General features: G+C 40.7%; 2 protein-coding genes across 2 annotated transcripts; one reads left to right on the top strand and one right to left on the bottom strand.

Annotated features, from left to right (window-relative positions):
- The first annotated feature begins 1,815 nt into the window (after positions 1-1,815).
- Positions 1,816-7,866, top strand: nlrc3l1 (NLR family, CARD domain containing 3-like 1). Its single transcript, XM_085363609.1, has 7 exons — positions 1,816-1,856; positions 3,535-3,769; positions 4,791-4,889; positions 5,142-5,219; positions 5,308-5,413; positions 5,514-5,754; positions 5,882-7,866. Exons 2-7 carry the CDS (start codon positions 3,585-3,587, stop codon positions 7,480-7,482), a joined length of 2,310 nt encoding a protein of 769 aa, XP_085219735.1. The 5' UTR covers positions 1,816-1,856; positions 3,535-3,584; the 3' UTR covers positions 7,483-7,866.
- Positions 7,867-11,725: 3,859 nt separating this feature from the next.
- Positions 11,726-12,475, bottom strand: LOC146624020 (interleukin-1 receptor accessory protein-like). Its single transcript, XM_085363608.1, has 5 exons — positions 12,448-12,475; positions 12,329-12,370; positions 12,187-12,249; positions 11,973-12,102; positions 11,726-11,876 (listed from the first exon to the last, which is right to left on the bottom strand). The coding sequence occupies exons 1-5, from the start codon at positions 12,470-12,472 to the stop codon at positions 11,726-11,728; spliced, it is 411 nt and encodes a 136-aa protein (XP_085219734.1). The 5' UTR covers positions 12,473-12,475.
- Between the last annotated feature and the right edge of the window lie 182 nt (positions 12,476-12,657).

Raw genomic sequence — 12,657 nt, 5'->3', positions numbered from 1 at the left:
ATAAAGTAATGCAATAGGAAGCAACATATTATGCTGCCATGCCAATATCTTGCCCCATCGCTCAGCATACAGAAAGTGTGAAACTTAATCATTTCACTGGCTACAGCTCCTTTAAGCAATGTTGGATTTTTTTTTTTTTCACCTTTATGACTCATATTGTGCAGCAGGGACACAGCCGAGGGAAATGTGTGTATTACTGTGCAATGAGCACGAGCTCTCACAGGTTTGACATTCAGTATTAGACTTATATAACAGCAGGGTCATCATATAGTTCAAGATGACACTGATTTGCAAGAAGTGCAGTGATGGAGGAAGTACTCATTAAATTCATTTGCACACCACTCTGTGCAAATTTCAATACCATATTTATCTAAAGGTATAAGAATAAATCAACAATTTTGTAACAGTGGTGGCCAAAGTTAACGTGTCTATAGCATTTTAAAATGTTAATTATCATTATTGTTAAGGAATTCATCTGAATCCGAATACTTTATTAATCCCTGAGGAAATTATATCACCTACTCCAATAGATCAGATTCTGTGACATTGCTTTATATAATAGTAGTAGTGCTGTCCTGTGAGAACCACATGTAGTTTTTCATGAGCTCAGAGAAACAGGAAATTAAAAGTTTGGTCGGGAAAGGTGTTCAAAATGAAAGCAACGAAGTGGTACTCTACAAACATTTCGCATCTGATTACATGGGATGCACCCAGTTACTGTTACTGGTTTCAGGTTTGTCACTTGTCTCAAGTGATGTTGTTTAAGTCTGCCTGAGTTTAAAGTCCACAAGTTTGAAAATGAAAACAAAAGTAATCATATGGAGCTAAAAGCTTTGCACGTCTTTGCAGTCCAGTCATCATATCAGCTTGGAGTTGGCTGTTTAAAGTTACATTAGCTGCTGGCATAAAAGCCAAAATAGTTAACAGTCGGCATTTAATATAAAGACTGTGGAAAAAATAAAAGACTGTGCTGCAGCAATTTTCTATTTGTCATTCGAATAACTGTGCGTGGAGAGTCCAGCAGTGAAAGGACTGCAGTTGTAAATTGCTGGGTGGCGAGCACATCTCTGCGGTAAGTTTTCCAGTCCTTTGGTCACTTATAATATAACTCTAACAGCCAGGATCAGAACACCTAAGCAGCTAAATTTAAGCCATGCAGTGTTTTTCCACCAGCCCTGTACATTTTCAGGTTTTCCTGTGTAATATTTTCTGTGGTGAAAGCAAAGGTGAAGAGTCAATTTTACAGGCAGCTTAGGTGGAATTTATTACACTACCACATTTATTTAGACATTGATAAGATTTACATACAAAACCGATTGTCAATTGTGTGTGTATAGATAGATAGATAGATAGATAGATAGATAGATAGATAGATAGATAGATAGATAGATAGATAGATAGATAGATAGATAGATAGATAGATAGATAGATAGATAGATAGATAGATAGATAGATAGATAGATAGATAGATAGATAGATAGATAGATAGATAGATAGCGTTTTGTGGGAGAAATGTTTCGTCACTCATCCAAGTGACTTCTTCACTGAAGAAGTCACGAAATGTTTCTCCCACAAAACGCTATCTATCTATCTATCTATCTATCTATCTATCTATCTATCTATCTATGTCCAGATGAACAGAATCAACTTTTTGGAGATTTACTTTCCTGGATGATTGAGAATGCATCAAGACCTCTGTGTACTGTACCACACCTCCACTACTCGTCTTTTTTCTCTTGATTTTCACATTTTATCCTGTAGGTGGTAGTGTAGGCCTAGTGAGGTGTAGTATAGCCATAATAAGAAGAAGAAACTTAAGACGAAGAGGAAGAAGAAACTTCCAGTCACGGAGAAGGGTAAGCTATTCACTGTTCATTGCATGCTTCTAATGTAGTAATAATGTATTTATTTTATAAACAGTGAAATTGCGTGAGATGATTGAGTGTCGTGAAAGCATTTGTCATCGTTTTGTGTAAACGTCGTGTTCCTCGCTGCTTGTTGGAGTCTTCTTATTGCGCTTCATCGAGTTAGCTTATGTAAATCTCTAAGTTCAAAATCAACACGGCTAGCATTAAATCATTCAGAAAGACATTATGAAAAGTCGCGGGCATAATCTTATCATGGTATGTAGAGGCTGCTGTAGGTCAGACAGGTGCCACGAGCTCCCATTCATAACATGAAGAAAAGGAAAACGCAAAGCGGAAGAGTTCCCAAAAATGTCAAATTAAACCAGTTTCTACTCTGCTTTATGAATGTAGACCTCAAACAGTTAGAGTAAGAAAGGCCAACAAATTCCTGTTAGCCAGCACATGGATACAGTAGCGAAACAAGCTTTGCTTTAAGCAGGAAGAAACCTGCGGCATGACCAGGCTCGGCGTGGGCGGTGATCAGCTTGACAGATAGTAGGAATACATGTATAACAATAAACCAGAGTTGCCTGCAGGAGTGCACAGAAGAAGAGAGAGGGAGGGGACAAAGAGCAAAGACACAGCATATTAATAGACACTGGTAACAAAACTGTGCTGATAGCTCCAGGCTCCACCTCCCAGTCTACTTTTCAAAACTCAAGGAAGTGTAATTAAGGCAAAGTGCTAATGTGATATGAGACTTACAAATGCTAGCAATTGGTAATGCTGTGGGAAACGTGATCACTTTGATACTAATAGCACCCTTGCTGCACCTCGAATTGCAGTAATCTAAAAAGTAACAAGTGCACCGTTATTTGTTTCTACATTCCTACTTAGGACTTATGTTACTTATTTTTCATGGGAATGAGGGTGGGTGGCGTCTAGTGAGAGAGTTTAGGTTTACACATAAAAGAAGCCATAATTACAAAATAATTGGGAGCTGTCCATCCATTTTCTTCTCATTATTCGGGGGTCACAGTGTGCCTGGAGTCAGTGTATCTGATATCCCTGTGTTGGTGTTGTTTCTGCATCACCATAATAATGTCGGTCCAGGATCAACATTGCAATTGACCAGCCATGCTGTTGTTGTCATACCTTTGCAATGTGAGGGAGAAGGAAAGAAATGCTAAATGAATGCTCAGACAATGTGATTGGTCAGTTGCAATTCTGATCCTGGACCACAAGTGTTATGACGGTTCGGGAACAACACCAACACAACAATATCAGATCGTGTCCAGGAGCCTATTCCAGCAATCATAGGCACAAAATGGGATGCACTCTAGACAGGTCATCAGTCATCCTAACATGCATGTCTTTAGACTGTGGGAGGGAGCAGTAGCAGGTGTAGGGAGAACATGCACACTCCACCAGCTGGCTAACCAACAACCTTCTTGCTGTGCTAACCCCTGCACCGCTATTCAAACCAATGTAGGAGCCAATGTCAGAATATTTGAAACCACAGTCTTTTATGCTTATTAGTTACTTTCTCAAGACCTCTAAAGGAAAGTTGTATGATTTTCTTTTGGCAAGGCAATGTCAAAAGATTACTAAAGACATCTTTAACAGCAGAAATGTGTTGAATAAGCACGAGTAGAAAGCTTAATATCCGTCTCCTTTATTTCCCCAGGATTTTTCTTCTTCTTATCAGTGCTGCTCACTGACCCTCTCCATGACATCATGAGCGACGTAGACGAAGCGATGGGCACGCAATCAGAAGGCTCTTCCATTGGGGAAGCAGCTTCTGGAAGACCGGAAAGTGGGCTTGAGGAGGAGGTAGAAGATGAAGATGAGGACCTCTACTACATTCCTCCGAGAAGACCTTCGCTTGACCTGGGACCCAGTCCAATGGACACAACCCACTGGTATGGAGAAATGTTTGACTTGCAACCCCTTCCTGTGCTTCTCTCACTCTAACACTGTGTTTTTGTAGTGAAAATGCTTTTTAAGTATTGTTAAGTGAGTAAAATTTATGCCGACCTACGCTGTGACTGTCTGTAATTTCTTAGGTTACATTACATAAAAATAAGCATCACTCAGTTTGCAGTGGGATTTCTGGTCTTGATGTCTTCAGCTTCAGCTTGGTTTTTTTTTTGGGTTGTTACATGTACAACGTTACATGTTACACATGTACATACGTAATTTATGCATCCATCTTTGTTTTCTTTTCTACGCATATTTAAGTTGAAGATGTCAAACTATGTCTTTGAACTTTTGGTTTACTACCAGTGCATAAATACTCAATTACATTCAGAAATGATTAAAAACCAGACTAGTTACATGAAACTGTTAATCAATTAGTTATCAGCACAGGCTAAAGACAGGAAAATTGAACGCATCATTAATAGTGAGAATTTCACTGGGTTATTGACCGGTCACACTACTAAGTGGTTGTGATTCTGCTGACAGGGGATTTTCCCCTCATAGTTGAAGTCTGCTGAACTAGAATTTCGGGGCCAAATAGAGCACAGTTTATTTCTACTTTATGCATCAGCACCTGCTCAATAAACTACAGTTTTCTGACATATGTTGAAAAATATTTGCAGACAGTGAAGTTAAACTGGAAATATTGGAAACTCCAGTTGTTCTTGATTGCGTCATTGCTTGGCTGTTTTTGTGCGCAGGTGGGATTTTCAGTCTGCAACTTTGGCTGTCTTTTTGCTACATCACATATGCTGAGTCTTAGTAGAGTCACTCCAGTGAAGGAATGCCCTTCCATCATGCATCATAATTGCTCAATATCCTCAGTTTGAATAACTTAGACTTTTCTAGATACGTGAGAAAAATCACAGACTGGGCTATTTTGCATGATGTCTGGAAATTTACTTGCCGTGTGGTCACTAAGTAACTAAAAGAACTGTCATTCTACCATTCCTTCTTTTTTAGGTATTACGTGGACCAGGCCTTGTCTCCAGCTCAGAGCTACAGCACAATGACAAGCGAAGAGTCAGACAAAATGGGAGAAGATGACACATCTTCCACAAGGTGCAAACAAGTCATGTCAGTTTTAATCAGAAAGCAATTTTTTTAAGGGGGAAAAAAACAAAAACACTAAGTTGAACCAAAGTACTTTCCAGTTAAAGAAGATGGATTAATAGTCCAAGCAACCTATCCAAAAAATACACAAGCTTTTCATTAAGAATATTCAGAGGGGACCAAATCTGTCTCTGTTAAATTAATTCCTGGAAAGAGAGTGAAACACTTCATTTAAACACAGCTTTGTCTCCCTGTTTTTAGTGTCCGCCGACAGAGAGCAGATTCGTACTCCAGCTGTTACTCCGTTGACAGTGACGACTGTGAAAAGAAGATTCGCAAGTAAGAAACTTGCACATGTTACTGTGTGTGGCTTTTTCCAGTATTGTCACTAAAATATTTTGCCACATTTTCACTGTGACGTCACTAGGGCCAGGAGCAAAGAGGATGTCCCTGAATCTTCTGACACAAACAAGTTAATCGAAAACATAAGTGAGAAAAGGCATCCATCTCTAACAATTCCTTTCACTTTTAAGGTCAGTCACTGTTCTTTTTTTGCCTTTGTCCATTTTTTGTTAAAGATAAAAACAAGCACTATATAGACATAGTTATATTTGACTGCTGTTTTGGGTTTAGGCTATCTCAAAAACTCTTGGAAAGCTGTCAGAGTTTGAACTTATGGGATTCCAAAGGAAGCTTTGGAAGTATTACCCGCAGTCGTTCAACACTCCTCCACAAAACACGGACCTAGTGGACCTGGTCGACCGCTTACTCGAGTGTTACAGCCTTGAAAATTCATTCCAGATCACCAAAACCGTACTGGCTGAGATGGGGAAAAAGAAGCTGGTTGAATATGTCGATACTTTGTGCCTTAGAAGTAAGTGCCCTTGAGTATGCCTTAATGTCTTGTTTTGGCTGCTAATTTAACCTTAATGAAAGCAATGATGACACATCTGCACAAACTTCTTCATGTATGCACATTTTCTTTTCTTTATTTTTTTCAGATGAAGTACGCTACGAATTAGCCGAGTGTCTGAAGCAGAAATACGGTGAATGTGAGGATTATGATGGTGAGAAGAGGCCCTTTGACGATGTTCATACTACTCTCAAAATTGTTTCCACGTGTGATAATGGCCCCAATATCGAACACGAGGTCATGAAAATAGGAAAGCTGGACAGCAACCAGGAAGCACCCAAGGAGATTTCTACTGCAGATATTTTAACTCCTAACTATCTGGAGACCTCAAGTTCAAGGTTTATATTGCTCACTGGAGTGGCAGGATCAGGGAAGTCTATGGCAGTCAGAAGGTTAGTCCTCGATTGGATTGAAGAACGAGCACACGAGCACGTGACTTTCTTGTTTCCTTTGCCATTCAGAGAACTCAAACAGTTTGAGGGCGAAAAACTTTCCTTGGTAGGCTTAGTTAAAAAACTCTACCCGGCAACAGAAAAACTGAGAGATGGGGATTACAGGTGCGACGAATGCCAAATGATGTTTGTCTTAGACGGACTGGATGAGTACCACTGGAAGATTGACTTTGAAAACACAGAGCTTATGACTGACCCCACAGATACCAGAAATCTGAAGGTCATCGTGGTCAACCTCATGAGAGCGAGGCTGCTTTACCGCGGCCTGTTCTTGGTTACTACTCGGCCATATGTACACGCCTGCGTCCCATGGGATATGCACTACAATGAGATAGAAGTACTTGGTTTCCGTGACACTCAACGGGACGAGTACTTTCAGAAGAGGTTTAAGGACTCAAACCAAGCAGCTCGAGTTATTGATTATATCAATTCTACCAAAACCCTCCGTATCATGTGCCACCTGCCCTTGTTCTGCTCTATAGTGGCCGATGAGTGCCAGCACGTATTTAAAGAAAAGGGCACACACGCAGAGCTGCCAAACAGCATCACCTACATGTACACAAAGCTGCTGTTTGCACTCCTGCGTCAGAATCGCAAATGGAGAGCTCCAGAAAACAGCGTCGATAAAGAGAGAGACTTTCTTATTAAACTTGGAAAGCTGGCCTTCTCGATGCTGGAACGCGGCCAGTACAAGATAACACAGACTAACTGGAAAGAAAATGGCATCAACGATCCGGAGGCAGTGCCCTACACAGGCCTGTGCACGCAGTATGTCACAAAGCCATACGTGCTGGTCAACGAGAATGTCTTGAGCTTTATCCACCCCACCATGCAGGAGTACCTGGCTGCTCTTTATGCAATGCTCACCTTCGCAAATCTCGGGAAGAATGTTTTCGAGGAGAAACCGAAAAATAAAGTTAAGGGGATGTTCAGGGGGCCCACACCCTCGGAGATGTACAAGAACGCTGTGGACAGGAGTCTGCAGTGCGAGGACGGCAGATTGGACATTTTTCTGCGTTTCCTGTTTGGAATGACACTTAAAACCAACCAGGAACTTCTGCAGCCCTTCTTCACCTCTCCCTTAAAGTGGCCAACTGCCACTGGAGATGCTGCTGCTCTCATCAGGAAGAGAATGAAAGACAGTCAGAATCCTGAGAGGAATAGAAACTTGCACTGCTGCCTGAAGGAGCTCGGGTCACAATCACTGGGCTCAGTGTCCAGTTTAACTGACTGTTAAATGCTGATGACTGCGTAGAATTATTCATGTCCAAGTCTTCAATGAATTCAAAAAGCTGGCTGCACAGTGAGCTACAGTCTCTCTACATTATGACAACGTGATCAGTGTTCAGCCAACGTAAACACTATCGAGTTTAAGGGAGCTAAACTAAGGGTACAAATGCTTATTTTTAGACTTTTAAAATCGTCAGACATAACAAGGATGTGTAAAGCGAAGATTTTAAAGTGATGTTTGTTTTAGAAAAGGTGTGAGATTAAGGTGCCTTATATTGGAAGTTTGGGGTTTTTGTGTTTTTGTTTTATTTTACATAGTGCATCTAGGATCAAAGATTCTTGATAATGTGTAAATTCTTTTGTCAAGTGTGGGGTTGTGTTGCTGCTGTTGCTGTGCCTGAAATGTGTTAGTCTATAAAAATAATCTACCTTCTAAAATCTGCTTAAAAAATAAGGATCAATATTATAATAAAAGTGTCTGACTAATGCTTTTACTCTGAGTTCATTCTAACTGCTTGTTGACCTCTTGCATTATTTAGTTATTCATGCAGTCGTTACGCTTTTATTGTGATTACATTTTTTTTTGTTTTTAGACAAACGTGAACATATAACCGTAATGTGAAGTATGATCAAGGAGAAAAAAAAGAAAAGTGTTCTGAAAGAAGGAAAGAGGCAAAAAGCAGACAAGAAGGGGAGATGAACAGCCAAAGAGCAAAAGATACACTGCCTGGCTAGAAAAACAAAGATCACAGACTCTAATATTTCACTGGACCGCCTTTAGCTTTGATTACAGCACGCATTCACTGTGGCATTGTGTCAATAAGCTTCTGCGGTGGATTTATTTCCATCCAGTGTTGCATTAATTTTTCACCGTGCGTTAACGATGTTAGAGTCTGACCATTCTCCAGCACATCCCAAAGATTCTCAATGGGGTTATGGTCTGGACTCTGGTGGCCAATCCGTGTGTGAAAATGTGTCATCCTCCCAGAACCACTCTTTCACCATTTAAGCCCGATGAATCCTGGCATTGTCATCTTGGAATATGCCCGGGCCATCAGGGAAGGAAAAATCCATTGATGGAATAACCTGGTCATTCAGTATAGTCAGCTCACCTCATTCTTGGAGCACATACTGTTGCTGAACCTAGATCTGACCAACTGCAGCAACCGCAGATCATAGTACTGCCCTCACAGGCTTGTACAGTAGACACTAGGTATTATGGGTGCATCACTTCATCTGCTTTTCTTCTTACCCTGATGCGCTCATCACTCTGGAACAGGCTAAATCTGGACTCGGACCACATGACCTTCTTCCATTGTTCCAGAGTCCAATCTTTATGCTCCCTTGAAAATTGAAGCCTTTTTTTCCGGTTTGCCTTACTGATTAGTGGTTTTCTTATGGCTACAGAGCTGTTCAGACTCAATCTCTTAAGTTCCCTTCGCATTGTGCGTGTGTAAATGCTCTTACTTTCACTATTAAACATAGCCCTGAGTTCTACTGTAGTTTTTCTTTGATGTGATTTCACCAAATGTCTAAGTGAGCGCTGATCACGATCATTCAGGGGGTTTTCTGGCCACATTTCTTCCTCGAAGACGATGGGCCCCCAATATACTTCCACTTTTTAATAACACGTTGGACAGTTCTTAACCCAGTTTTAGCAATTTCTGCAATCTCCTTAGATGTTTGCCAATGACTTGACCCTTCTCAAACACACTAACATCTTTTCCACAACCACGACGTGTGTCTTTCGACATGTCATTAAGGAGTTCTTCTATAGCTTAAACTACATAACTAAAAAGAATATGGACTCCTGTAGCTTTAATCACATTTCTCATGAATCTGCTTCAGATATCAATATAAAGACCCGGTGATATTTGATAACTAGTTTTAACTCAAGAACAAAATCAATGTTAAGTAAAACTCTTTTTTTATTGTTTTTTCTTTTCCTTCAAATCAAATTAAATGAACTGCTATTTATCAATAGAAATTACATCTGCTTTCAAGCATAAATCTAAAAAAGATTAAACACAACTTAGACATTGGCATGTTGACTGCGTCTACAAAACTAAATCTAGTCCCCAACAAAACAAGGTTGAGGAAGAAAGCTGCTTTGCTGACCTCTGCTGCACAGATGGTGGAAATGCTTACTCAGATATTAGGAATAGTGAGCAGTTGGCTTATTTCAAACATCTAAGTGTGAATAACAGTAACTCTCAAGGAAAACATGGTTATTAATTTAAAAGTATCTAAATTTAATTTTCACTATATTTTTTTTCAGCAAGTACAGGAACCGTACACAGGCATAGAAAACAGTTTGCTGACACAACATTCAACACATTCACTGTGTGGTACAGTCGTCTAAATGACTGTAAGGTGGGTAAGTGTAGTTACAACTGGACCACAACACTGCTACATCAGATGGCGCCTCTGTATGTTTGTCAGATTGATATAAAGGAGAGCAAAGGAGAGCATTCAGCAGCTACTTGCTTTACCTTTGAGCGTAACTGGAGTTTAGGTTTTGAACCATCCAGGGCCCTGTGCTTCGTACGTCGCTTACTACATCCAAGATCAAATGAAACATCCAAGACCAAATCATCGCGCTAACTCTGAGCTCGCTATTCCGGTTCCCCGAACACACCTGTTGTTGACGATTAGTATAGCTGGATGAAGTAATGTGAGATCACTGGGTGGCCCAACAGGGGCTACGCATCGATAGTAGAAACATTGATCGGCCACCCTTTGATTGGTCGGCGAAAATGTCGAAGGAGCGCGCTCGGTATTTTTCGGCAGCAGAGCAAGAACTCTTGAGTGAGGGATTTCAGGAGTTTCAGAGTTTAATTAAAACGCAAGGGAACACTGCAAAGGCTGCAAAAGCAAGGAGAGAGGGCTGGCAGAAAGTTGCTGACAAATCAAACTCGTAAGTAATTCAATAATAATAATAATAATGGATTGGATTTATATAGCGCTTTTCAAGGCACCCAAAGCGCTTTACAATGCCACTATTCATTCACTCTCACATTCACACACTGGTGGAGACAGCTACGGTTGTAGCCACAGCTGCCCTGGGGCAGACTGACAGCCAGGCTGCCATATTGCGCCATCGGCCCCTCTGGCCAACACCAGTAGGCGGTAGGGTAGATTTATCATAGCACACCATATTATCCAATATTATATTACATTATATTATATTATAATATGTTATATTATATCCCCTTTCACATTAGAGCCACAACAGGACCCACTAGAACATGGGAACAAGTAAAAGTGAAATATAAGAATATTCTACAGAATGGTAATATTTATCACTTATATTGCTTGTCGTCTCTTGGAAAGAGACCCTGGAATACTCTGTTTGTTTGTTCATAACAGCAACCAAGAAAAGGGCAGAGCAAAAACAAAGACAGGTGGTGGTCCTGCACCCCCTCGTCAACAAGTTGGTTAAGTGAATAATACCCTCACGGGAAAATCGATATCTCTCTATGAGCACACTGTCGCGCTGAGCTAAAGGATCCTGTCTGTCCCGCAATATACGCTGAATTCTGAGGACTCTCCTTATCAATCTTGCACCTTCCGCAATGGGTTGCTCGCGTAAACGGACAGGATATGACTGCGACAGGCTTCCCAAATCCACCTTCGCTTTTATAGCCGTGGTCTCTCATCTTGATTACACGAAGTAATTTACAATTACTACTCTGAAATATGAATTACATCTGTAATAATCACATACATGTAATAGAATGTTAATAGTACATTTCCCTTTTTTAGGAAATGACCTGTATGTATCTGTGTGACATCAATAAAAGGATCAAGTGCTGCATTATCTTTAGTTACACTGATGTTATTTATTTATGGTGAAACAGTGGTGGAATATCGCTGTTGCTTTCGTATGAATGACGCGGACATACCTGCGTGGCCGCGATCTAATCCTGTTTACATAAAGTAAACCTGCTCCCCAGCAGGTTTACGCTTACGGCTCTGTTGCTATGACAGCAAGTCCCGGATGGGCTTCGGGGAACCGAACGATCCAGGATCACGCGAAATCGTCAACAATCAAATCCAGCTAACTCACTTAGCGCGGTACGAAGAACAGGCCCCAGCTCTTCAGCAGAGTTCATCCACAAGTTGCCAAACAAAAGTATTACATGAAAATGCTGACATGCAATGTTGACTCTTGACAGACATGACTTATATCACAAGGCAGAGGACAGAAAATCAAGATCTTTTACACAGTTGTCATTTACTATCTTCAGTCATTCACGTGTTGATATTAATTTAATGTGTTTTTGGGCCACTCCCACAGCATTTGTCACAACGCACGTGAAGGTGGATTTGAGGTCCTCGGATGTGATGTTCTTCAACAGCAAACTCCTCTGAAGGATTGCACCCTCCTCTAGAGTGGATCTAATGAAAACACAGCCATTACAGCCCAGCTACAGACTGTTTTAATTGTTTTAATTTAATGTACACTTCCACTGTAATTGTAACAAAGATACTCACTCATTAGATTCTCTTATCCTGTCGCTGCTGGGGGCGTCTTCGGGGAAGGTGTCATTGACAAGCCAGTAGATTAGAGTCATATCGTCCTCACAGTTTACAAACGCATCACAGTGAAGCACCAGCGGTGCACCTAGGAGGCAGAACACATCCATACATCGAAGAAAGGTTTCACAACTACACAGCCTGTCCCATCAAAAGAGGCTTGATGCGTTACCTGGATGAGTTTTTATTTGGACAAACCCTGGTCCAATTATCTCTGGAGATTCATCTTCAGAAACTGCAAAACATTCTAAGGTTAAAAATCTTACTACACAAAAAAAAACAAAACTTTTTTCTATTACATAACTATTTTGTACCTGGAAATCCATCTACGAGCAGCAGACACAGAGATCCCAGAACTGTTAGAGAGACAAAGCGTTCACCAGCGAATATAATGCAAAGAAAAACAAACTTTGGTATCATAATAAGTCCTTACCTTTCACAGCAGATGAGAGCTTCATATCGATTCCTCGAGTCTTTTGCTGCTGACCAGTGTTTCAGATTACTGTATATATATGTATGCGGGCACACACACGCACTTAACTCAACTTCCCTTTTCACCCACACAGTACAAATGAGATGTGCTGACTAATTCTTTGTGACATTATGGAGGGTTGTGAATGCTACCTCGCAGACATATGGACAA

This window comes from Diplotaxodon limnothrissa, linkage group LG10 (genome assembly GCF_057381915.1).
Source record: "Diplotaxodon limnothrissa isolate DT_005_m linkage group LG10, D_limnothrissa_male_GT1.1, whole genome shotgun sequence".
NCBI lineage: Eukaryota > Metazoa > Chordata > Actinopteri > Cichliformes > Cichlidae > Diplotaxodon > Diplotaxodon limnothrissa.
This window is presented reverse-complemented; position numbering and strand designations above follow the sequence as displayed.